The sequence below is a fragment of the Neovison vison genome, chromosome 9 (assembly GCF_020171115.1).
Source record: "Neovison vison isolate M4711 chromosome 9, ASM_NN_V1, whole genome shotgun sequence".
Lineage (NCBI taxonomy): Eukaryota > Metazoa > Chordata > Mammalia > Carnivora > Mustelidae > Neogale > Neogale vison.
This window is the reverse complement of record NC_058099.1, coordinates 20,049,635-20,075,524: the sequence shown is the minus strand read 5'-3', so window position 1 is coordinate 20,075,524 and position 25,890 is coordinate 20,049,635. Positions and strand designations below refer to the sequence as shown.

The following is a 25,890-nucleotide window of genomic DNA, read 5'->3' as shown; positions in this document are numbered from 1 at the left end:
GTGACTTTCCTGCTTGCCTGACTCCAGCCCTCGAGGGCCACTGCCTGCTCCAGGGGCACACCCAGTGAAGGGGCCCTGCTTTCCCTGAGGACCTTAACCCCTACTCCTCCCCGTGCTCTCCACAGTCTCTTTTCCTTCACACAAAATCACTTCTGTTTTCCCTGTTCTTACCAGAAGGTTTAAGAGCCCTCCCATGCCCAGCTCTTAGAATAAAAAATTCTAACCACAATTGCTGGTTAAGGTGACCCATTTCTAGCCCCGCCCCCAGAAGAGAGTATGAAGCCTTCACCCTCCCACTAGAAACGACTTTTGATGCCAGGAATGCTGCACTCCCCTTGCCAAAGAACTTTACACTGTTTACATTCTGAAACCCTGCTACAAAGCCTCACACATACAATAAAACATTTTTTAGCCGCTACTGTATACTATACATCCAAACTCAGCACTTTCAGACAACACCTCATTTAATTCTTGAAGCAGCCCTCAGAGGTATATACTATTCTCACTCCCATTTTAGAGATGGGGTAATTGAGGCCCAGAGGAACTAAATGATCAGACCCAGGTCCTGTAGTTTAAGGGGAGGAGCTCTGGGGCTGTCAGCAGCCCTAGCCCTCAGGGGCTGAAGCTGCAGGCGCTGACAGAAGGGAATCTTTCTCTACCGATTGTGCAGTTGTCACTTTGAGGGACCTTGGGGTAGAGGTGCCTCGGCCCCCAAGTGCTACAGGATGCATTGCTGCTTCTCTTTAGCGTTGGGCTTTCACAAGTGTCCACTCCTGGTGAATTTAGAATAACTTCTGATCCCCAAGGCCTGGCCTCCTCTCCCTTTGGCTGAGTTCTCTCCTCAGGCCTCTGCCAAGACCTTCTAAAATGGAATTTGGGGGGCTGGGAAATAGCATTCTCCCAGTATGCCCAGGCTGGCTGGACTGGAGCCCCAGTAGAGGGTTTAATCTGGGCTTACACTGATTTACGAGATCCTAAGAAAAAAAGCCCCAGGGCAGCTCCAGCTCTTATCCGCAGTGGCTTTTTCTGGGGATGGGTGTTACATCGATGTGTTTATCTGCATAGTCTCTTTTCTTCAATAAACATGCATTAGTTTTTTTTTTTTTAATCAATACTCGTTATTTTAAAAGTTTCAAATGAGGAAAATTTGGCTGTAAATACTTTGGGGAAATCAGCTTAATACAGATGTTCCTCATTGGACCTTAATATGCAATTAAAAAATATTAGCCATATTAGCTACAAATCAAGCTGCCTGAATTCCAATCTCATTGCTGCCAATTAGCAACTGTGACTCCCTGCAAGTTACTTAACCTCCATAAAAACGGGGATCATACTAGTACTTTCCTTGCGTTATTAACAGACGCTCAGCAATTGCAGCCGCTGTGTGTGCTCCAGGTCCTGTTTAATCATTTAAGCCACAGCACAAGACTGTGGGGGCAGGTACCGACGCTATCCCCATTTTACAGCTGAGGCCACTGAGGGTGCTCTGCCTGTGAGCAGGGATTTGAGCCCAGGCAGCCTAACACCAGAACCTATCTGCAAGCTACTCGTCCAGAGCTGCCTGTCAAAAAAGGGCTGTTGTAGCCCATCATAAAACGCTTTAAGGCGCTTACCAAAAGTCTGGCGCTTAATAAGTGCTCAATTAAGTTTGCTACGGTCACATCAATACTCGGTGTTTTACGGTTGTCCTAAAACTAACACGCATACATGGCGACTTAATTCAGCAGAAAAATCACAGAGCTGGCTGAGGCCGGCGACCCCGCGCGGGAGTCCCAGCGAGCGCCCACCCGGCGACGGCGAGGGCAGGCGGGCAGGAAGCCGGGGTGGCCAGCGCGCCCCGCCGCCTGCCGGGGCCCGGGGGCGGGGTCGCGGAGGCCCCGCCCCGCAGTCACCTGCGGCAGGTGGAGCGCGCGGCGCGGGGCGCTCGGCCATGTCTGCGGAGAGCGCGGGGCCGCCGTCCGGGCCGCTGTGCCCCGAGCACAGCCAGGCTCTGAGCTGGTTCTGCTGCTCCGAGCGACGGCCCGTGTGCGCTGCCTGCGCGGGGCCCGGCGGCCGCTGCCGGGGCCACCGCATCCGCCGGGCGGAGGAGCGCGCGGAAGAGCTGCGGGTGAGCGGGCGGGGGCGCCGGAAGGCGGGGCTGGGGGAGGAGAGGGGAGGCTCTTGAAGGGAGGGGCCGCCGTGGCGGAGCGCCGAGGGGGACCCGGCGGGGACCCGGCGGCAGGTCCGGGGCCCAGGCCCCGGGGGGCTGCTGGCCGTGGAAGTAGGCAGTTAAGGGTGGGGCCTCTGGAGTCGTGGGGACGTGAGTTCGAATCCCGCCTCCTCCCCACCTCGCTCGCAGTCTCGTAAGTCTCAGAGCCTCAGCGCCCTCATTTGTAGGGCAATAATAGCGCGCATTTATTGGGGTGGTTGTGCGAGAGACCCAAGATAATGGGGGAAATGCTCTGTAGTCTACCACATAGTGGCGGATCCAGCTGCCCACTCTTCCTCCGTTGCATCTGTTGAGGGGTGAGAGCCAGGCCTGGCCTTGGGCCATAGACCGCTGCACGTCCTGGGACGACGTGTGCCCCACGTCCCGCCCTGGTGGAAGCTGACCTGAGATAAAGCCCGGCCCTCCTCTCTCCTCAGCCCCTGGGCTCAAAGCCCCTCCCCCGTCCACCCTTCAGGTTTCCCGGTGAGGAGATTTCTTTTCCCTTTCTGGGTTGGCCTTGACTATACTCCAAACTGGCTCGACCTGGGTAAACGGAGGGGGTGGGGTGGATCTCAAGAGGTTCTTGTTGGATCTCTTCCCCTAGAGTTCCTCCTCACCTCCACTCCAGTTACCTCCAAGCTGTCACCTTCATCACCACCTGCCCCTGATCTGACACTGGGGAGTCCAAGTTACCCTGCGTCTTCCTCCCTCCTTCCATCCTAGTTGCGGTCCCTGGGGATTTTCTTGCAATTTGATTAAGCCGCTGGGTTTGCCCCACCTCACCCACCTCACCCGAGTGCTCTGCCCACCTGTGAGGCCTGAGGGCTCTCCCTGGGGACTCAGACTGTAGGGTAATAAACACACCTAGCTGACTGGCCAGGAGGGATTCGCTTACTCAGTGACACACCCGAAAGCTCCTGGTTGGTCCTACCTGTCACCGCTACCCATCATCCATAGTAGTGAGGAAAATAGGCTCAGATAATGTGGTGTGATAAACTTGCGTAATGGTGGAAACTTTGCAAGCGCCATAGCACTTCAACGTCCATCATCTCACTCCATTCGGACCAAACTTTGGAAGTGATAGCCTACCTCCATTTTACAGATGAGGAAACTGAGGCCCAGAGCAGACTGGTAACTCCTCCAAGGATTCTAATATTCAGGAACTGGACCAAGGGAATCATTAACTTGGTCAGACAAAACCACCTCTTGGTTCAGCGGAGGGAGGAAGTGGTGTGAATGGGTGTGAGAATGCAATAAAAACTTAAAAAAAAAAACACAAAAGTTGCACCAGAGCAGAATCCTAGTGGTGGAAGGGCATGAAGGCTGGGGCAGGGTGTCGGGGCAGGTGCTTGATTCGGAATGCCTCTGTCCGGGGTGTCTTCCCCGAACCGTACTGAGGTCCTAAGTATGTTCACCTCTTTGCGTGGAGGGAGGAATTTTTTTCCTTCTCCTCTTTCTCCAATTTTGAGTATCTTCTAACATTTACATACTCCTTCTGTCATCCCTCTAGTGGCAAAGAAATTTTGCCCCAGGGCAAGATGGTTAGCATTCACAACTTCTCTCTTACCTTCGTAGTTCTTGTCCTGTCGCTTTTTCTAAGTTACACTGGGTTTCCTTCGTCCTCCGGTGTGTGCTGAACACAGCTTCCTCGAAGCAGCTCTGTTCTTTGACTCAGTATTTGGAGCAGAGAAGCATCAGATGGAATTCCTGACTGTGGGGTGGGAAGGATTTGCAAGGGTCTCCTAGAAGAGGAGCCCAGCTGTCTTTTGGCAGATGGAACAGGGGCAGAGCTCTGAGGGGAAGCCATGGAGGAGCTGTTGGCTAGGAAGGAGTCACGTTCAAGCACCTGGAGAAATAGAGTAGAAATGCAGGGCCCTTAGCCCCTCTCTGGGGGCTTCAGCGTTTTCATTTCTAAAAGTCTCCCCTGCTCCCCTGGGGGTCGCCCCAAGCTCTGGCCGATGTGAACCGTGGCACCTCTTGTGGTCCCAGAAGTGGATGTTCATTCATTCAGCAAATATTTATCCAGGGCCTCTATGTGTAGAAGAAACTTTCTTCTAGGTAGTGGCCCATAGCGAACAAGTCAAAGTCATGGTGTTCGTGTTCCAGCCGTGGGGGGAAAGATACAAAACAAGGAAACACACCCAGAATAAATGCAAGAAAGAAAAAATAATAATAATAATGTGATAAATGCAAGAAAGAAAAATAAGCAAAGTAAGGGAATGGGCTGTGGGGGTGGTCAGGAAGGGCTTCTGAGGAGGTGACCCTGAATGGAGTGGGGGAGGGGATTTGCATATAAGCGGCTATACCCCTTTATATATCCAGAAGACTGCTGGCCGCAAAGGAAGCAGCAGGTGCAGAGACACTGTTGTCAGAAAAAGTTTGGTGTGTTTATGGGACAGAAAGAAGGCCAGTGTGGAGAGTGTTAGGAGGTGACACTGGCACAGTAGGCAGAGTCCCATCAGACAGGGCCTTCTTGGTTAAAGTGGGATGCTTGATCTCACTGTGAGTGTGCTGGAGAGCAATTGGAGGGTGTGGAGCAGGGACGTGACTGGACCTAATTTCTCTCCTGTGAGAGATAATGGCTGTCTGGGCAGAATAATTGAAGTGGAGGTGACCAGAAGTGGCCAGAGGAGAGAGAGAGAGAGAGAGGAAAAGGAACTGCTGAGTCAGGGCTGATAGGACTCACTGAGGGATTAGATACATGCCGGCTTGGAGAGTAACCCCAGGTTGTGGGGTTGGGGTAAGGAGGTTGATGATTGATAAAGAATGGGGACATCTTAGGGAAGGGCAGTTTGAGAAGCCATGTTCTTCTGCTGAGGTGTGGAAAGCCAGGGAGCTGGGTCAGAAGGAACGCTGAGAGCATGTGCAGGAAAGTGATTATGGTGATGGACCACGGATTTTAGGAGAAGGAGGGAACTGAAGCCACAGAGTGGGTGATGGACACTGAAAAGTGGTAAGACTAGGGGTGCCTCGGTGGCTCAGTGGGTTAAGCCTCTGCCTTCAGCTCAGGTCATGATCTCAGGGTCCTGGGATCGAGCCCTGCATCGGGCTCTCTGCTCAGCAGGGAGCCTGCTTCCTCCTCTCTCTCTCTCTCTGCCTACTTGTGATCTCTGTCTGTCAAATAAATAAATAAAAATTTAAAAAAAAAAAAAGTGGTAAGACTAACGTTTGGGTGGCCTCAGCTGAGCTGAAGGATGGTTGGACTGGGGAATCTAGAGTTAGTCATCTGGAAGGATAGAAGTGGCAGGGTGTGGGCCCCTTAAATGAAGAATTTGAGAGTGCTATAGTTCTCAGTAATAGCAAGGTCTGGGATGTGACCCTGGGTGCAAGTGGCTGAGGTGGGATAAGAGGGGGGAGATCACTGGGATGGTGGGATGGAGTGGATGGATCAACATGGAACCAGACACCATGGGTGTCCTTTGCATTGCAGAACAGGATCGTGGACCAGTGTGAGAGGCTGCAGATTCTGAGTGCTAGCATCACCAAGTATGTCGCTGAGGTCCTTCCAGAGAAGAACCAGAGAGCAGTGGTAGGTAGTTCTCCTTCTCCTATGCTCCGGACCCCTCCTAGGATAAGATTCCAGCCTCCAGAGTGTGGACCAGTCTGGGATCCCTTCCCAACCTCACAGACTCACTGCGCTACTAGCAAAGCTGGATGCCCGGGAAGGTCGGTTTCCCATCTCTCCGAGCTGTGCTCTTACCATACGGGCAGAGAAGACTATTTCTGGTACCACACTGGGGCAAATACTGCTGGAAAAGGACTTTTTTGGGGGTAAAGGATCAGGAAGGGTAGCATTCTTCCACCATCTGAGTATATAGTGGTCAGCTCCTAAATTAGAAAATAACCTCTGGACTTGGACGTGGAGTGTTCTTTACAACAATCTTTATGCAGTAGGTGGCGGTTACAGTCCTGTCGACAGATGGGGAAATGGGCCACCTAGAGGTTAACTGACTTGGGCTGGGTCCACAACCTCCTGCCAGAGTCAGATCCAGGGCCTGGATCTTCTGATTCCCAGGCCAGTGCTCCTTCTGCGACCCCCCCCCTGCCGATCCTTTATCCAGTTGACCCCACTGCCACGGCCACCTCCTCACTCTCAGCTATGCCCCTCACGGGTCGGGACTGTGGATTTCTTTCAGGACATGCCATCCTTCCTTCCCCCGCATGGACAGTGGTGCAGGCTTGGCACGGTCTTAGTCAAGGTTCTTTTGATTGTGTAGAATGAAACCCAGTTGAACTAGCGTGAGCAAAAACAGGGAATTTCCTGGCAGGATACAGAAGCCTCTAAGAACCTGAAGGAAAGAAGCTGCCAGGAGGCCAGGCAGCTCTTCTGTGGCTCAGTCCTGCATCTCTTAGCATGACCATTCCTCTCTCTCTCTCTCTCTCGTTCTCACTCTTTTTCTTCATCCTTTTTATTTTCTCGCCTTGATGGCGCTGGCTATGGCCCCAGTACAATATCAAAAGAAGTAAGGGTAGCAGATGCTGACTTTAAAGGGTACACTCACAGCGTTTCGCCGTTTAACGTCTGTGAGCACCCACCATGTACCACGCACCATTGTGCCCTGTGCTCGAGATTCCACAGTGAACAAAACATATGGAAATTCCTGTTTTCCTGAAACTTACATCGTTAGCCGGGGCGGGTGGATGGGTAGGGGAAGGCCAATAATTAAATACATGCTATGTCAGAAGGTCAAAGGTTTTATGGAGAAGTTCAGCACAGGAAGGGGGATGTCCTTGTTGGGAACCGGGTTTGTGATTGCATACGCTGTGATTGGGAATGACCTAAGTAAGGGTTGATCTTTGCACAAAATTTACAGAAGGTGAGGGAACGGACCAGCTATCTGAGGGAAAGTTCTAGAAAGAGGGAATGGCAAGTGCAAAAGCCCGAAGGTAGGAATGCACCTGGCACACTGGAGGAGCAGCAAGGGGGCCTGTGAGCTGGAGGCAGAGTGAAAGAAAGCAGCAGGAGGTGACGTCCCGTCCGAGAGGCAGGGTATGCGGGGAGCTGCATAGTATCCTCGCTGGCCACACAGGGGCTTTGCCTTTAGTTTGGGTAAAGTCGGAAGTCTTCCGAAATTTCTGTGCACAGTAAAATGATATGACTTAAGATGAAAAAGGAACACAGTGGGGCACCTGGGTGCCTCAGTCAATTAAATGTCTGCCTTCGATTCAGGTCATGATCCCAGGGTCTTGAGATTGAACCCGCATCAGTGGGGGACCTTGCTCAGTGGGGGACCTGCTTCTCCCTCTCTCTCTACCTGCTAGCCCTCTCACTATCTCTCCCTCTCTCCCTGCCGTGTAAATAAAATAAGATCTTTAAAAATAAATAAAAATTTAAAAAATTTAAAAAAAATTAAAAATTAAAAGGAAGACTAGCTACTATGTTGAGAAGTGACCATAGGTAAAAGCAGGGAGAATGATTAGTAAGCTGGTGTCATAACCCAGGTGAAAGACAAGAGTGGTTTGCACATGAGTGATGGTGAGAAGTGTCTGGATTCTGTGTTTATTCTGAACGGAGAAACAGCAGAATTTGCTGATGGATTGGATGTAGGCAAGAGAGAAAAGTACGGGAGGTGGGCAGGATAACTGTTAACTTTTTTTTTTTTTTTTTTTTTTTTAATGCCTTGATTTGAGAACTGGAAGGATGAGGTAGCCATTTACCAAGGTGGGGTAAGACCACATGTAGAGTGATGGTTGACAGGGGAGGAGATTAGGTGTTCAGATGTGGACGTGTTAAATTCGAGACACCTGTGAGATATCCAAGGGAAGATGTTGAAGAGGTGGCTGGATATGTGTAAGTTGGGAGAGGGCTAGGCTGAAGACAGATTCCATGAGTGTATAAAAGAGTGATATAAACTGAAAACCACAGGAAGGGATGAGATCACTAAGTGATTAAGTATAGATAAGAAAAAAGCAGGGATCCAAGGACGGAGCTCCAGAGCACGGTTAACCATTAAGAAGATAGAAGGATAGAAGGAGGGCGCCTGGCTGGCTCAGTCAGAGGAGCCTGGGACTCTTGAGCTGAAGGTCATGAGCTGGAGCCCCACACTGAAATTAAAAAGAGGAAGAGGGGGGCGCCTGGGTGGCTCAGTGGATTAAGCCGCTGCCTTTGGCTCAGGTCATGATCTCAGGGTCCTGGGATCGAGTCCCGCATCGGGCTCTCTGCTCAGCAGGGAGCCTGCTTCCTCCTCTCTCTCTCTCTCTGCCTGCCTCTCTGCCTACTTGTGATGTCTCTCTGTCAAATAAATAAATAAAATCTTAAAAAAAAAAAAAAAAGAGGAAGAGGAAGATGAGGATAGGAGGAATCAGCAAAGTCGACCAAGAAGGCGCAACGAATGAGATAGGAGTCAAGCTAAGATGTTGCGTCCACATAAGAGGCTTCAGGGAGGTGGGGTGTCAAATGTTGCAGAGGTTAAGTAAGGTGAGAAATGAGAGTGGGCCATTGGATTGAAAAACAGGTTCATCAGTGGAGATTATGATGGAGGGAGTGTCTTGTAGAGTGGTGGAGAGGAAGTCTGATCGGAGTGGGTTTCAGAGAGAACAGAAGAGTAATTGGGAAGAGTTGGCGCAGCCAACACTTGAGGAGCTCTGCTGTAAGAAAAAAGCTGAGAAATGGGATGATAGTCAGGGGGGTGGTATGGGATCAAGAAGGTATTTTTAAGATGGGAGAAATTATTCTGTGTATGCTGGTAGGCATCGTCTGGTAGAGAGGAGACAATGATGAAGGAGAAAGGGGGATACTCAGGTACATCAAGGGGGTGGGATCTAGTAGACAAATGGAGAGGTAGCTGGAGGTAAGAACCTGGGCATTCACGCGTTGAAACGGAAGGCAGAGCAAGGGGCGCACATGCAGGTACGTGGGTAGGTGATGGGCAGAGCTTGTGTAAGTTCTCTTCTGATTGCTTCTATTTTCCATTATTTATCATGTTTGCTGCAGGTTCTTAATGATGCCATTGGTCAGTTTATAGATATGCTTATTCCCCATCAATCAATTGCCAAACATGGCAATACATTAATAAGACTTTCTCATGCTAAACCATCTTGAATTCCTTCTAGTAAGCTTGATCATATGTATTTTTTTTTTACTTTAAATTTTGAGGTAATTGTAGATTCACATATAGTTGTAAGAAATGATCACAGAGCCATATCCCCTGTGCCCTTTGTCCAGGTTCCCCTAATGATAACAGGTTACCTAACTGTATAGTACAGTATCATAGCTGGGACATCAACATCTGTACAACCCACCTTATGCACGTTTCAGCAGTTTAACCTGCACTCGTCTGTGTGTGTGTGTGTGTGTATTTAGTTCTGTGCAGATTTATCTCATGTAGATTCGTGTGATGTCTCCCACAGCCAAGATACAGAACAGTTCCATTGTAAGGGTCCCTCGTGCTACCCTCTTAACACCGAGCTCCCTCCTCTCCTTCTCCTTGTGTCACCCTTATACAAAATTTCTTTTTTTTTTTTTTTTAAGATTTTATTTTTTATTTATTTGAGAGAGAGAGACAGTGAGAGAGAGCATGAGCGAGGAGAAGGTCAGAGGGAGAAGCAGACTCCCCATGGAGCTGGGAGCCTGATGTGGGACTCGATCCCGGGACTCCAGGATCACGCCCTGAGCCAGAGGCAGTCGTTTAACCAACTTCGCCACCCAGGCGTCCCTTAAACAAAATTTCTAAGGTTGGATTGCTAGTCTTAGTTTGGGGTTTTGGGTATATGTTTCAGGATTTTTGTGTCTATACTCAAGAGTGAGATTAGCCTATGAATTTCATTTTTTGCATAGTCCTTATCAGATTTTGGGGTTGAGGTTCTATAAATCTTACTCAATGAGTTAGGAGCTCTCTGTTTCCCCTGGAGGTGTTTGTGTTAAGACTGGAATTATCTGTGCCTTGAATATTTGGTGGCACCTTTTGTGAAACTAGCTGGGATGGTGTTATTTTTGCAGGTGGATTTTTTTTTTAAAGATTTTATTTATATATTTGACACAGAGATCATAAGTAGGCAGAGAGGCAGGCAGAGAGAGGGGAGGAAGCAGGCTCCCCACTGAGCAGAGAGCCCGATGAGGGGCTCGATCCCAGGACGCTGGGATCATGACCCGAGCTGAAGGCAGAGGCTTTAACCCACTGAGCCACCCAGGCACCCCTTTGCAGGTGAATTTTAACTACTGATTCATTTCCCACCATGACTAAAGGGTTCTTTCTTTTTCTTTGGTTTTAGTAATTTTTTCTAGATAAATTATGTATTTTGTCTATTTTAAAATTTAATGGCATAACGTTGTTCTTAATCTTTTTTTTTTTTTTTTAGATATTTATTTAAGAGAGAGAGAAAGTACAAGTGGGGAGTGGGGTAGGGGAGAGAAGGAGAATCAGGCTCCCCCTGAGCAGGGAGCCTGAGGTGGGGCTCGATCCCAGGACCCTAAGATCATGACCTGAACCCAAGGCAGAAGCTTAATCAACTAAGTCACCCAGGTGCCCCCCTAAGTTTTTCTTAATCTTGATTAAAGCTGCCACTGGCTTGTCTATTTCGTTAGTCTTCTCAAAGAACCAGCTTTTAGTATGTTGATCCTCTCTTTTGTATCTCTTTTCAAAGTTTATTTTTTTCTAGTGATCTCTATACCAAGGGGCTCAAACTCACAACACCAAGATCAAGTCACATGCTCTTCCAACTCAGACAGCCAGGCGCCCCTCTTTTGTATCTTAAAAAAAATCTCATTATTATTTCCTCTTATCTTTTTTTTTAAGATTTTATTTATTTATTTGTCAGAGAAAGAGACAGAGAGAGCACGGGCAAGGGCAGTGGCAGGCAGAGGGAGAAGCAGGCTCTCCACTGAGCAAGGAGCTGATGCAGGACCCAAGTCAAAGACAGACACTTAATTGACTGAGCCACCCAGGTGTCCTTTCCTCTTTTTTTTTTTTTTTTTAAATTTTATTTATTTACTATTTACTTGAAAGAGAGAAAGCACAAGCAGGGGGAGTGGCAGGCAGAGGGTGAGGGAGAAGCAGCCTCCCTGCTGAGTAGGGAACCCAATGAGGGACTCCAAGCCCAGGACCACCTGAGCCGAAGGCAGATGCTTAACCGACTGAGCCACCAAGGCGGCCCTAGGCATCCATTCCTCTTATCTTTATAATTTTTTTCCTTCTGATTTTTTTGGGGGTGGGGATATATGCCATTGTTATTTAACTCCCTCAGCTGAACACAGTCTATTAAATGTAGTCTGTCTTCTTTCTCAAGGTCAGCATTTAAGCCGTATATTTCCATCAAGGTGTTGTTAGCAGACCTCTCACAAATGTGATATGATATTTTCATTTAGTTATAAGTATTTTTAAATGTCCATTATGATTTGTTATTTTACTATGTGTTATTGGAAATAGGTTTTTAAATCTCCAAATGTATGGTTTTACTTTTTAAATTATCATTGTTTTTTTATTCCAGTAATTTCTAACTTAACTTCATTGTAGTCTGCATATCAGTTGTTTGAAATTTGTTGAAACTTGCTCTATACCCTAAAGCATGGTCACTTTATGTAAATGTTTCACATTCAGATCTTTTCCATACTTACTAATTTTTTTATCTACCATATTTACTGAATGTTGGCAGGGAGCATTTATAATTTCATATCATGCTGTAAATTTGTCTATTTTTCCATATAATTCTGTCTTTACTGGGCTCTTAAGTTTAGAGGAGTGTAAAATTCTAAAATAAATGCCAAGCTGCATTCAGGGCAATAGAGTCTGAGCCCTGGATTACACTGGTTTTCAGTTTCCTTTCCACATTTGGACTCCAGGGGATTTCCTTTACTTAGCTGCCAGAGCAGCTTGACTTTTAAAAGGATGCTTTGGGCTATTTTTCCAGCATTTCTGTGCTTTGTTTTAGGATACTGTTTAGTTTATTCTGGCATATCTTTGGAAAGGGAAATTATTTTTTTTCTCTGTTGCGCTTTACCAGGAATGAGTCGAGAAATGTGTTGAAATTGATTACAGTCTTCTAGTGAGAGAGTGTCTGCTGCATCTTGGGCCGGGGTCTGTTCTTGGTCCTGCTCATAGACGTAGTACAGACTTGGCTACGGACACCCACCCCTGTGGGCAAGCAGCAAGGTGGGGTAGAGAGAACAATAGCTAATGTTGTTGAACATTAGCTTCTGTGCTGGGCTTTGTTCTGTTTACTTTGTATATATTAACTCATTTAATCTACAATAACCTCATAAGGTAGGTATTATTATTACCCTCATTTAGCAGATTAAAAAACAGAGGCATAGGGAAGATCAGTAATGTGTTCAGCATCCTACATAGAGTAAGTGGATCAGTTAAGGTTTAAATCTAGGCACTGTCTGTCTCTAAAGCCTAACTTCCTGTGGCACCTGGGTGTCTCAGTGGGTTAAGCCTCTGCCTTCGACTGAGATCATGATCTTAGGGTCCTGGGATGGAGTTCCATGTCTGGTTCCCTGCTAGGTGGGGAGCCTGCTTGTTCCTCTCCCTCTGCCCCCTCATGCTCTCTCTCTCTCTCAAATAAATAAATAAAATCTTAAAAAAAAAATAAAGCCTAACTAACTAACTCGTGTTTTATGTTGGCTCAGGGAACACTGAAGTTGGAGTCAGAACTAACTCGTGGGTTCACTGAGGCCACTTAGGTTCATTCTTTTCCTGTCCCCTGGGCAAATCGTGCGTCTCAGTTTCTTTTGTAAAGCAGGGGTCATTACCCCTTCACTGTACAGAGCGGGTCTGCATGGGCAAGGCACAGAGAAAGCTGTTGGCTCTCCTCAACATTCGGCACGAAAGAGACTGCTCTACTCTCCCTTGTCTGGCAAGACTGCAGGTGTTTCATGCAACATTTGGGGAGGATCAATTGTCAGATGGCACTGGGGGAAAGAGAATCTTGTTGGACTGAGAGTCCAAACAGCTGGGTTCTAGTCCCAGCTCTGTCCCTGACTTGGCCTGTGAACGCTACCAAGAGATTTTTTACTTGATCAGAGGAAACTTCCCCCTCAGTCATTCAGTGACTGTTTGAGGACCTCCTGTGTGCTAGACCCTGTGCTGACTACTAGGAGGGCCATGTTAGCTAACCCGAAGGGGATGGCATACCTCCGGCATGAATAAGAAGTTTACCACTACCACGGAAGCCATTAGAATGGACAGATTTAAGATTTTTTTCATTCAGACATAGTCAGAATATTGACTGGACTACTGTTGGCATGGATCCTATTGATGGGGAAGACTTTGTAGAGTCTTTCACTCTGTAATTCTCTAATTCTCTGACCTTGATCCCTTGGCCTTGGTATTCTCGACTATGAAATAATTAGTTCTAGTTGGTCCCTAGACCATGCCCAGCTCTTCCATTCTGTGATCCTAAATCTAAGATATGACCTGGTTGTCTGAATCTCACATTTCTTTACCCTAAACCATATTTGGGAACTCTCCTTTTTTTCTTTTTCTTTTTTTTTTTTTTTTTTTGAGAAGGTATAACTTCTTCTTCTTTTTTTTTAAATTAACAGATAATGTATTATTTGCCCCAGGGGTACAGGTCTGTGATTCATCAGTCTCACACAATTCACAGCACTCACCATAGCACATACCCTCCCCAATGTCCATCACCCAGCCACCCCATCCCTCCTACCACCCTCCACTCCAGCCACCCTCAGTTTGTCTCCTGAGATTAAGAGTCTCTCTCTTTTTTTTTTTTTTTTATTTATTTGACAGAGAGAGATCACAAATAGGCAGAGAGGCAGGCAGAGAGAGAGAGAGGAGGAAGCAGGCTCCCTGTCAAGCAGAGAGCCCGATGCGGGGCTAGATCCCAGGACCCTGAGATCATGACCTGAGCCGAAGGCAGCGGCTTAACCCACTGAGCCACCCAGGCGCCCAGATTAAGAGTCTCTTATGGTTTGTGTCCCTCTCTGGTTTCCTCCTATTTCATTTTTTCCTCTCTTCCATATCTGGGAACTCTTAAGGCTGGGATGGCATAAGCACTGTTCCTTCCACGACTGTGCCTGTGCCAGACATGGCTAATCAATCCCAGCACTCCTTCCTACTGAGCCCAGATCCTCTTAATCTTGACTGGGGCTTGGCTAGGACCCGATTCCCTGTGTTATCCCTCACCAGAGCACGGCCAGCGCGGCGCGGGAACTGGTCATCCAGAGGCTAGGTGTGGTGAGGAGTTTGTGTGAGAGCGAGGAGCAGCGGTTGCTGGAACAGGTGCATGGTGAAGAGGAGCGGGCCCACCAGAGCATCCTGACACAGCGAGTCCACTGGACTGAGGCGCTGCAGAAGCTCGACAGCATCCGGACTAGCCTGGTGGCCATGCTCACCCATCTGGATGACCTCCAGCTGATTGTAAGTCAGGAGTGAGGACACAGCCAGTGGACCAGACACCCTGAAGTCTAAAACATCCAGAATGTGTATTGGTAGGAGTTGGGTGGATAAGGATAATTCAGAGCAGGGATGAGGCAAGGAAATAAAAAGGGGAATAAAACTAAATGGATTTAAAAAAAACTAAATGGATTTTTTTTTTTTTTGGCACCTGCTAACCATTCTTCCAATAGTGAGCAAATATTTTCTGAGTGTCTACTATGAGCCGTTGTGCCCTGGGGTGGGGTGACAGGATACAGCTGTTAGCGCCTCACAGCCTTCCGAAGTAGAATGCCTAAACTGATAACGGAGGGTTATGTGTTCTGGTAGAAGACATCACTGGGAGCCAGAGACCCCGCAGTCCAGGCTTGCGGGTGGCAGGGGTGAGGGGCAGCTTCCTGAATGAAGTAACTTCGAAGCTGGTGCCTGACAGGTAAAGAGGAGCCGCTACGTTGAAGGAAATGGGGAGCTAGAGACAGGGCTCAGAAGCGGAGGAAGGAAGAAGCCTGGGGATCCCTAATCGGACTGCCCAGAAACGACCGTGGGTCATACTTTGGTACATATCCCTGCAGAGTACTTTCTATAGAGATGCAGATGCTTGCGGTTTTAACGGGACAGTCTGACGTGTGAGGAAATATGCCAGCAGAGAAATCAGAATGTGGAACAACAGAGCTGTTCTGCCATTCAAGTAGGGCAGTTTCCATCGCTGCCCTGGATTGTGCCTTCACCGGCTCCCACAGCTTCCACGTCAGAGCACATTCTGTCCCAAACTGGGGCAGTCGCAGGAGAAGAATCAGTAAGCGTCCCAGCCATCCCAGAGCTGGCAGTCTGCGGGGGTGGCGAGGAGTTGGTAAATATGGGGTCCTGTGAGGGAACCGCAGGATGCCCCGGGGTATGGGAGCCAGTAATCCAGGTGATGATCCATTCCCAGTGTGCAGGGAGAGCTGTGTGAAGAGCCCCTATTAAAGCAGAAACAGAATGCTTTGTCCCAGAGATTGCCCACATGGCACTCTCCTTGCCAGTCGGACATACTTAAGTCTTGACTTCCTGCTGAGTTCCTGGTCCCCTGCCTGACTCTGTTTTCTTTTCTTACAGCAGAAGGAGCAGGAGATTTTTGAGAGGTGAGTATGGCCCCGTCATTTGCCTGGGCAGACGTGCAGACCGTTGCCCTCAGGCCTGTAACTAGTCCGTGGCATTCAGGCCCTGCTCGTCTGGGGAGAAAGCCCACTGTGTGCTGTCTGGCTGCGCGCCTGTCCCAGAGCCATGCTCCCTGGACGAGGGTCTTCCTGTGCCTAACTTGGAGACCTGCTTTAGATCCCCGGGCCGGGGTCATAAAAGAAACACTTAGCAAAAGGGCTTTCTGAAATGTTATCCTGCTACAAAATCTCCAGTCCCCCTGTTGGAGTGTTTTACACCTCCTCCCCATCTACAGATGAAAATACTGAGGCTCAAAGAAAGGCTGGGGCGCAGACCCACACCCCACACCTGTCCCATCACCCTCTTCTCTGCCTCAGTCCCCCTTTCCCTGAGAAAAGAATCTTTGAAACCTAGGTGTGCATTACCACCGCTCACAGTTTGCATTTTAATGAAGCAGTAATAAAAGCACTTCACCAGGCTCTCCCAGGTCCTGAGAGGCTGGGAGCCAAGAGCCCGAGGAAGTGGCCAAGAGGATGTAATTTGCCAGGCAAAGAAATTAAATTCTTGCAGCTTCTGTGAGAGATTTCAGAGCTATATCTGGGGAGCTCAGCCCATTCTTCTTAGCTGTTTTTATACTTAAATTTCAACAGTAATACATGTGCATGGGAGCAAGAGAAAACAATGCCATCAGTATAAAACCACTGAAAATTTAAATTGTCTTGGGGCTCCTGGCTGGCTCAGTGGGTAGAGCATGTGACTCTTGGTCTCAGGTTTGTGAGTTCAAGCGCCACACTGGGCGTAGAGATAACTTAGGAGATTTTTTTTTTTCCCCCCATTCCCTTTCCAATCCCATTCCCTGGAGGTGATCAGCTTTAACAGTCAGTGATGTATCTTGTGGGACTTCCCTATGTAAACAGGGTCACGGGAGAGTGTGATTGGACCTGTCGACCTCTAAAATATATATATATTTTTTAACACACTAGGGATTGTTTTACTGCTTACTGCTCTATAACTTATCAGGCTCTCTTGGAATCTCTCCGTGTCAGTATGTATAGATTCACCTCACTCTTTGGCAAGTCTGTGAAGGCTCCCCCGGTGTGGATGCCCCCAGCTTTATTTTATGGATTCCTTTAAAAGCTTGGCTTATTCCTACTTTTCCCCTCTTAATCTTTCCACACTTCTGCTAGTCTTCTCTTTCTCCTTTATCTTCTTCATCTTCCTCTAAAACCATCCTGTTTTCAATTTTAAGCTGTTCTGGTTTTTGGAAAAGAAAAAACAAAACTTAATCTTTAAGTTTTTTTTTATTTTGGTATTTTGGTATGTTTCAAATGTAGAGAAAAATTGGAAAATAGTATAAGGAGTTTCACCTAGAAATTCTAATTGTTAGTATTTTGCCACATCTGCTCTCTTTCTTGGTCTTTTTGTCTCTTCCTTCTTATTTATTTAACAAATGAATATGTGGCACTTAATGTTTCTACCCTATTTGAGAGTAAGTTGCAGAAAGTGACTTTTTAGGTCTAAATACTTCAGCATCTTTCTTTCAAGAACAAAGACCATCTCTTACATAACTATAGTGTCACTATTAAGCTCAGGAAATTACTGTTGATGTGATACTATTATCTAATATACAGTCCATATTCAAATGTTGCCACTTGTGCCTGCAAAGTTCTTAACGATGTTTGGTGTGGTTTTTGTTTTATGTTTTTTGTTTCCTGATCCATCTGGAATTCCTGATTTAATCTGGAATTTATTCCTTAGCCTTTTAAAATAACAATAACGACAAAATACTTAAAAAAAAAAAGATTTTAATTGTCAGAGAGAGCAGGAGTGAGAGCACAAGCAGGGGGAGCGGCAGGCAGAGGGAGAAGCAGGCTTCCCTGCCAAGCAGGGAGCCAGATGCAGGATTCGATCCCAGGACTCTGGGATCATAACCTGAGCCGAAGGCAGATGCTTACCCGACTGAGCCACCCAGGCATCCCCAGGAGTTTTCCCTTCTGATCCATGAGGTGCTGGACCAGCTGGTTGTCTAGACCCCAGCGTCTGCAACTGGCCTCAGATTTGCCTTGGCTTGACTCAGCACTGCCAACATGCGTTCTTCTTTCCTCCCCGCCTGATGGCTGGGGCTCCTCCAACCCCAGATGCAGTGCTTCGAGAAAGTGGCAACAGACCCTCTCTTGCCCTGACCACAAAGAGCCTTTGTTACTAGAGCCTGCTCTCAGCGTTTCTAGGGCTCTCTTCACCTTGCACTTCCCAATCCAGGCCAGCCACTGGCAGTCTTGCAAAGGGCTTGCATCCATGAGATGTGACCCACTCTCTCTCCCTGCTCCTTCATTATGGGCAGAGTCAGGAAATTAGGGGAAGAGTGTGCTCTCAGAACCCAGTTCAGAGATCTGCAAAGCTCCTTGGCAAACCCTTATTTTGCCCTATACCCCTTTGATCATTTTCATTTTAAATCAAGGGGAAAATTATGTTGAACAGTGCCTGGATGCCAGGCTGGATTTGTTCTGTTTTTGCCTGGAGTCAGGACTTGAACGCAGCTCCCCTTTTTAGCTGAGTGCTTTCTTTGAATCTCTTCTTTCCTGTCAAATGGGATAACAGCCCTCTCCCAGGTTACAGCAAAGATTATGCGAGATTCTACAGAGGGAACTGGATACTTAATAAATGGTCATTCTCCCCTCCTAGGCATCTTCTGTTCCTATATTTCCTCCAGCCCAACCTAGTGCCCCTATGAGCTGAGGAGAGGTGGCTATTGGGAGCAAAGCACTGGAACCAATTTATGGTTCGGATGATAACTCATAGTCCCTTCTTGTGGGATCCCTCAAGGATATTTGCATTTTAAGAGCAGAGGAGTGGCTGTACCTTCTTACTGAACCAGTAGGTTTTGCTGCAGTAGGTTTTGGAAGGAGGCAAGGTTTTCTCCACATAGGACGGGGGGAGGAAAGGCCGGTGCATGAGTGGCTCAGGTCCCGTCCCTGCTCTGCTGCTAACCTAGAGACCCAGCAGATTGTTTCTCCCACAGAGTGGACCAACTCCAAGTTCTAATACTGGCACCAAGTATTTACCTCCCTGGAAATTGTCTGCCTCACTGGAATTAAGGCCCCGGCGGGGGGTGGGGCACAAGGGGAAAGCCTAGCTTCCTGTTTAGCTCAGGCCTCCTTTTAGGGGGCTCTTGTGTGCGGCCTGGCTGCCAATCTTGGTATCACCCTCATGGGAAGATGATTTTACTTCTGTCCCTTTCCCATCATCCTATATTGATCCAGATCCATTTCCAGAACCTTCCTGAACCTGTTTTTTGTTTTGTTTTTCTCCCCTCCACAAGGACCGAGGAAGCAGAGGGCATTTTGGATCCCCAGGAGTCAGACAAGTTAAACTTCAATGAGAAGTGCATTCGGAGCCCACTCCTTACCCAGCTCTGGGTGACAGCAGTTCTTGGGTCCCTCTCAGGTTAGGAACTGTTAGGGCCCAGCGCCAATGGGAACAACTGGGTGGCTGGCTGACTGGCTGGGGTGTGCTGCTGGGTCACACCGGGGAGCAGAACATCTGGCACGGCAGCTAAAGCAAACAGTGACACTAGATGAGGCTTGTCATTTGTAAAGCCAAGGTGCTGGACAGGCCTGGGGCAGCTGGGTCCTTCCTGTGTCCAGACCAAACTGCTCTGTGGGCTCTAAGAAAAATCCGGTTCGTGTAAGTCCCAGCTCTGTCCTGCCCGAATGGGACAGCTTGGTATTATTTCTTGGAAACCGAGTTTCTCTTTAAGAAGGTACAAGTGCTGGAGGGCATGTGGAGTGAGAATTGAGCTGCCTAGGTTTGCCTCACTTACTCCCTCACCAGACACTGACTCAGGCCGGCTGTGGCCTGGCCCTGTGCTGTGTGCTAAGGCCATGGGGCTGAATGCGGCCCACCCTTCTCCCTGCAGGGATTCCCACTCAGTGCGGAAGTTCTCCAAGCAGAAGCCCCCAAGCTAGGTGGCAGCTTCTGTGCCCCTGGTTGGAGGGTTTGCACAATTCACAGAGAGGTTAGGGTCATGGGTTGACTTGTTCCTCGATTTTTAGCCCTCCTCCCTTGTGTGTTAGCCTTCAATGTTGAGTTCAAGCTCTAGCTCGCACTCTGGATTCTCTTATCAGAGAGTGCCTGATTTGCCAGCAGTCCCATTTCGTGAGTTGTTGCAAAGTACAGATCTGATGCTTCCTAGCTCCCAGGGGCCGTGCCCCAGGGACAGATCCCATCTGGGGGCCGCAGAGAGGCTCAATGGGAATGCGCTCTGATCAGTGCTGGCTGCTGGATATGGGAACAAAATGCCGGGTCTTCATTCTGCCCTGCCACCAACTAGGAGTGTTGGTGGGCAATTTGCTTCCCTCTGGGCCCTCTGTCGAATTTACACATGAGGGTCTCAGACTAGTAAGAAACTATCATCATGGCCATAACCCGGTGAGCACTTACTAATGCTCGGCACTTCAGATCCTCACGCCCACCCTGTGGTAAGTCTGACTGATTCCCATTTTACAGATGAGGGGACTGGGGCTCAGAGAGAGGAAGTGGCTTGTGCGAGGTAGCTCACTGCCAGGGAGTAGGGAGGAAGCCCTTTGCAGCCTGATAGGGCCGGGTTAGGGCTGAGGGTGGGCCTTGGGTGACTCGGAGACTTCTTCCTGGCAGGCACGGAGGACGTGCGTATCGACGAGAGGACCGTCAGCCCCTTCCTGCAACTGTCAGATGATCGAAGGACCCTGACCTTCAACGCCAAAAAGTCCAAGGCCTGTGCAGATGCCCCCGAGCGCTTTGACCACTGGCCCAATGCCCTCGCGGCCACGTCCTTCCAGGCTGGGCTGCACACCTGGATGGTGAACGTCCAGAACAGCTGCGCCTATAAGGTGGGTGTGGCCCTGGGCCAGCTGCCCCGCAAGGGCTCCGGCAGTGACTCTCGTCTGGGCCACAACACCTTCTCCTGGGTCTTCTCCCGCTACGACCAGGAGTTCCGTTTCTCACATGACGGGCAGCACGAGCCCCTGGGGCTGCTGCGCTGCCCCAGCCAGCTGGGCGTGCTTCTAGACTTGCAGGCGCAGGAACTGCTCTTCTACGAGCCGGCCTCGGGCACGGTGCTCCATGCCCACCGCGCGCCCTTCTCGGGGCCCCTCTTCCCTGTCTTCGCGGTGGCCGACCAGACCATTTCCATCGTTCGCTGACCCATGGCCGCTGGCTCCCTGGTCTAGCCCCCGCCATGCCTCCAGGCCGTGTTCCTACCCAGTGGTCTCTTCCCCAGATGTTGCCTCTGCCCAGGGGGCCGCTTGCGGAGGGGGAGGGTTCTGTCCTGTTTCAGGTCTGGCTTCAGCAGGGACCTGCTGGCTATCTGTGGGGAGCCTGCTACCCCCTGGGCCTTGGGCTCCCAAATCCACCAGGCATTTGCTCCTCTGAGGGCATCTTGTTCACTGCGTCGTGTCTGGTATCCAGCACGGGGTCCAGTGCCTACCGGTTGTGCAATAAATATTTGGCGAGCGAACAGCTGGATGAAAGGTGCCTGGGTGTGTGGTAGAGTCTTTTGAGAGGCACCGCAGGGCGACCTGGGGTGAGGCCTTCAGGCCCCACACAGCTGACGGAGTAGGAGGGCCCGACGTAGGGAACATGTACTTTAGTAAAGATTGAGTGTCTTCCATGTCCTCTGTGGGTGATCGCAAAAATCCCCCAAGTGTTAGCTCACATCTTAAGAAATGCAACGGCTAGGAAAGAGAGCCCTTCCTCACCCTCTTCCGCCTGCCCAGCGCAGCACACCCAGCCGGACGAGCCTTAAGACGGTTCTGGGCCCTGCATTGCTGGAACCAGGGCAAGCCCCTTCCTGCTCTATGAGGTCACATTACAACAGTGGTCCTCACCATTCCTGTTTTATCTAGGAACAAAGGCAATCTTACCTACAAATTCAGGTCCCTGGGCTCAAAGATCAGTGTCAGAGCCCTCCCCAGTTTGCTTCAGTTTGATCAATAATTTACTCCAAACACTGGGTAGATCAAATCCAGTCCACAGACGGAATGGCAGCTTTTTTGGTTGAGATGACTTCTGAGGCCCTTGCAGCTGTGACAGCTCAGCTCACAACCCACGTCCTCACTGCCCGGTACTTGGGAATTAATGTCACCTGGGCTTTGCACCAAACCCAAGGAAGAGAGACCCGGAAGTATGGCCAAGTCTGAGAAAAGCCTCCCTGCCCTCACGTGGGCGCAGTCTCTGCCCAGAAACCTGGGTCAAAGCCCATCTTTTTACTCGGCACCTGAAGGCCTCCCTCATGCCTTGTTCCCCAAACTGCCCATCTAACTCGGGCACCCTCAGTCTGTAGTTCATGGCCCTCCTGCCAGGAATGTGTCTTACTCCTCTGCCCACTGAATGTCACTGAAGTTCGGGGCCACTCCGGAGCCCTCCCTGGCTGCTAGTACCAGAACACAACACAGTGTATGTGCCTGGCAGTAGGCAAGGAATAGAAGAGTCTGGTAAACACCAAGCAGGTGTGAGAGGATGGGAGTGTGAAGAGGGGAGAGGCAGGAAGTGATACGGAATTTTTAAAACCCAGCCTGCGTCTTGGGTCTCCAGTCATTCCCCCCACCTGCGACCTCAAACTCCGGTCCCTGTTCCCTGTGCTCTCCTACCTCTGTGCTAACACCTATGACCGGGGTGCCCTTCAAAACTGGCCTCCTGTAGAACACCTTCCTTGGTCTCCTAGGATCTCCATTGCACTGTCTCAAGGACACAGCTCTCTCCTTGCAAGTCAGTGCTCAATCCAAGGGCTTTGGAATCTGGCACTCCTAAATTGGAACCCAGGCTCTCCCACACGAGCTGTGGCCTCAGGCAGGATCCTTCACTTCTGAATCTGTTTCCCACTTATAAAGTGCGGGTCCCACTACCTCTGCCCATTAGGTAGCTCTGAGGGTTATACATGCGTGTAAAGGACTAAAATATGGCCAGCATGAATGATGTTTCTTCTCATGATGTAACTGGGGTGCTCCTTATCTGAAACCTTGCTTATACTATATGGTCCTAGAGGACATACCCTATAGCATAGCTTAGCTCTCCAAACTAAGTTCCTCTGATCTCCTGCTTCCCAGGGGGACTTGAACAGCCTTCAGAGCCCGACTGTGGGGCTCTAGAACCTGTTCCAATCCTAAAAGTTTCTTGCTTTTGCTGTTTTACGTATTAGGGTTCCAGTAAGATCTCCCATAACCGTGAACCATGAGAGACTATGGACTCTGAAAAACAATCTGAGGGGTTTGAAGTGGCGGGGGGGTGGGAGGTTGGGGTACCAGGTGGTGGGTATTATAGAGGGCACGGCTTGCATGGAGCACTGGGTGTGGTGAAAAAATAATGAATACTGTTTTTCTGAAAATAAATAAATTGGGAAAAAAAAAAAAAAAAAAAAGATCTCCCATAACAAGGGAGGGCCCTGCTGCTAAAACAAAGTTTGAATGTGCCTGGTTCTGAAGGTCATTGGGCCCTCAGTGAATCTTGTAGGCGAGGAGGGTGGGAAAGACACAGGTGTGATAAATAAACCATGGCAGAGGCGAGAAGCAGGGCTCAAAGGGCCGTATTCACGGCTTTATAGTCAGAGCGCATTTGGACACCGGAAGGAGAGGGGCAAAGGCCAGGTCTCAGGAAGGAAGGCGCTCTCAAGCTCCAAAGTTTGCTGGAGCCACTTCCCTCATCAGACTCAAAGTTCCAGAGGTGAGCCCTGCAGGCGGTCAAGGGCAGGCAGGAGATGGGACAATGAGGGGAGGAGGCATTCTTGGGGTATAGAAGCCTTGACTGCAGGGTCCAAAGGCTCTGGGCCAACCACCAGGAAGCTGCGCATACCTACAGCCTGTGACCCCTTATAATCACAGTGATAACTGTCCCCAATATGGGCTGCTACTGCCGGGTCCACTCGAGCAAGCCGCAAGGCCTCGTGGAAAATCCGGGGGTCAGGCTTGGGCCAGCCGGCAGCCTCAGAAGTCAGCACAAAGTCAAAGTGTTCCCGCAGGCCCAACCCCCTCAGGATGCCCTCCAGTCGCTGGTCGAAGTTGGAGACCACCGCCAGCCTCAGACCTCGTTTTCGGCACCCTCTCAGGGTGGCCTCGGCCCCCTCCAACACCTGCCAGGTGCCGGGCTTACAGAAGTCCTCGTATAGCTGCTCAGCGATGGGGGCCACAGCCTGGGCATCTGGAACGCCTGCGAGGTGGAAGGTCTGTGAGACCACATCCAGCCACCACTGGCGGGAGGTGAGGCCTTGGCTCAGGCCGTAGTTGGGGAAGCTGTGGCTCTGAGTCCTGTAGGCCTGCCTGAAGGCGCGTCCCAGAGTGGCAGCCTCCACCTCCAGCCCGTGGGCCCGGGCCTTGGTGGCATATTCTTCTCCCACGGGCTGGCGCAGCCGGAGCAGCGTGTCCTTCACGTCCCACGTCAGCAGTCGTATCTGTAGCCGATGTGCCATGGGCCTATCAGAGCAGGGCAAGTCCACCCCGAGTCTGCCAGCGGCTAGAGAGAAACTGAGCCGGAGGAGACCACGCCCCCACCCTGCACACCCAACCTAAAGGTCCTCTCTTTCCAGGCCTCGTGGGTCAGAGCTGTGGCACTTCCTCAAAGCAGAAGATCCTGCAAGGAGACGGCAGTGAGGTGGAAGTTCAGGCTTTGGAGTCAGAGACAGACTGGGTTCAAATTCTGGCACCACCCACTCACTGTGTGACCCTAGGAGTGTCACTCTCTCAGTCTCTGTCTCCTGACTAAAGAGGAACACAGTGTGCCAACCTCACATGATTGTTGCATTAAATGAGATCATCCATTCATTCCACAAATTTCTGGGCACCTACTATGTGCCAGATGCTAGGGAACAGGATAGATTTCCAGCCCTCCTGCCATTTACACGCATTAAAGAATAAGAGACGCAGATATCAAAGAACTATATAAACACTGAAGTATAACAAAGTCAACATGTGCCATAAGGATATAAACCCAGGGATCCCATCTAATTTGTGTTGAACTTCCTAAGTGAAATTTCAGTGGAGATCTTAAGAACGACTATGCAGAAAATGGAGGTGGTAAGTGTTACTGGCATTAGAAACAGCAAGTGCAAAGGCCCCGAGGTAGGTCAATGGCAAGTCTGCTGCTTTGGGTAGACAGGGCCTGCTGTGGCAGGGCCTTGTTGGTCAAAGTAAGGAAACAATTATGATTGTTATTACTATTGTTAACGATACCAAAGACACAGCGTCCTTGCAGACCATGTGACAGACCCCTTGTTTATCAGGGAAGACTGAGCCAGAGAGGGGCAGATACTAGCCTAAGATGCACAGCCAGCACCAGATCCCAAACTTCCAGACTGGCCAGTGCTCCCTTCTACTGCATCATGCTTAGACAGATTTGGTTTTTAAAACAATCTGATATGGGTAGATCAGCACAGAACAAGGCCAAAGGCAGACAGAGCAGCCAGGTCCTGTCTCTAAGCCTCAGGTTTGTCTTTACGGGAGGTAGCAAGGTCTGCCTAAGTGGAGAGCCAGTAAAAGGATTACTGACTCAACGCCCAAGAAACAAGTCCTCAGCCTGTTGTTCAGGGGCTGGATGCAGCTTCTTGTCCCACACAGTTGATTCCAGACAATCTCAGGGTAGTTGAAACCTGAGGGTCCTGAACACAGCCAAGTTGCTGCTAAGGAAGGGAAGTGGCTGATGAATCTAGGGGCAAGCCAAGGGGGAAGTCTGACAAGGAATTGAATTTAAGTCAATCTGGAAATTAGGGAGAGCCATCCAAAAACCCTCTCACTTTCCTGGTGGGTAGATGGGAGGCCCAGCGAAAGCCACGCTGGGAGTCACTGGCACAGCTAAGACTAAAGCAAAGAGCTTTGGCTCCCCACCGACAGCATTTCCCATTTCTGGAAGCTGGTGCTGAGCCTCTGGGCTGCAAGCCTAAATTTCTCGGCCTTCCTCCTCACCTCCAGGGCTCGATGGCGACAAAGTCCAGGTAGCCCGCTGTTAGAGCGACATCTCTACAGCTGCCGTTTGCAGCGTGACCTTGGGCATGACGTGGCCGCGGCCTGCCTCCTGGGGCCCCTTCCCAGTTCCGGCGCGCTCCGACCGCTCCGCGCGGACCCCCGGCCCCCAGCCTCCCGGGATCAGGGCCCAGCTGGACCGCAGGGAAACGGGTCCGAGGGAAGCCGCAGCCGCACGCCGGCTGGAGAGAGCTGCGCAGGCGCTCCGCCGCCCCGACGGAGCAGGAGGCCCGCCCCCTCGTGGCTCCTC

General features: G+C 49.8%; 2 protein-coding genes across 2 annotated transcripts; one reads left to right on the top strand and one right to left on the bottom strand.

Moving 5' to 3' along the window:
- Window positions 1–1,930: 1,930 nt before the first annotated feature.
- Window positions 1,931–21,168, top strand: BSPRY (B-box and SPRY domain containing). Its single transcript, XM_044264129.1, has 6 exons — window positions 1,931–2,107; window positions 5,619–5,717; window positions 14,275–14,505; window positions 15,616–15,641; window positions 18,977–19,101; window positions 20,311–21,168. Exons 1-6 carry the CDS (start codon window positions 1,931–1,933, stop codon window positions 20,835–20,837), a joined length of 1,185 nt encoding a protein of 394 aa, XP_044120064.1. The 3' UTR covers window positions 20,838–21,168.
- Window positions 21,169–23,199: 2,031 nt separating this feature from the next.
- Window positions 23,200–25,811, bottom strand: HDHD3 (haloacid dehalogenase like hydrolase domain containing 3). The gene is made up of 2 exons (XM_044264257.1): window positions 25,584–25,811; window positions 23,200–24,255 (listed from the first exon to the last, which is right to left on the bottom strand). Exon 2 carries the CDS (start codon window positions 24,092–24,094, stop codon window positions 23,339–23,341), a length of 756 nt encoding a protein of 251 aa, XP_044120192.1. The 5' UTR covers window positions 24,095–24,255; window positions 25,584–25,811; the 3' UTR covers window positions 23,200–23,338.
- Between the last annotated feature and the right edge of the window lie 79 nt (window positions 25,812–25,890).

Excerpts from the sequence above, each read along its gene's own strand:
- HDHD3 (XM_044264257.1), bottom strand. The coding sequence starts at position 24,094 with ATGGCACATCGGCTACAGATACGACTGCTGACGTGGGACGTGAAGGAC.
- BSPRY (XM_044264129.1), top strand. The coding sequence starts at position 1,931 with ATGTCTGCGGAGAGCGCGGGGCCGCCGTCCGGGCCGCTGTGCCCCGAG. Across the intron at positions 2,108-5,618 it reads AGCGCGCGGAAGAGCTGCGG|AACAGGATCGTGGACCAGTG; the intron begins GTGAGCGGGCGG and ends TTTGCATTGCAG. Across the intron at positions 19,102-20,310 it reads AGTTCTTGGGTCCCTCTCAG|GCACGGAGGACGTGCGTATC; the intron begins GTTAGGAACTGT and ends TCTTCCTGGCAG.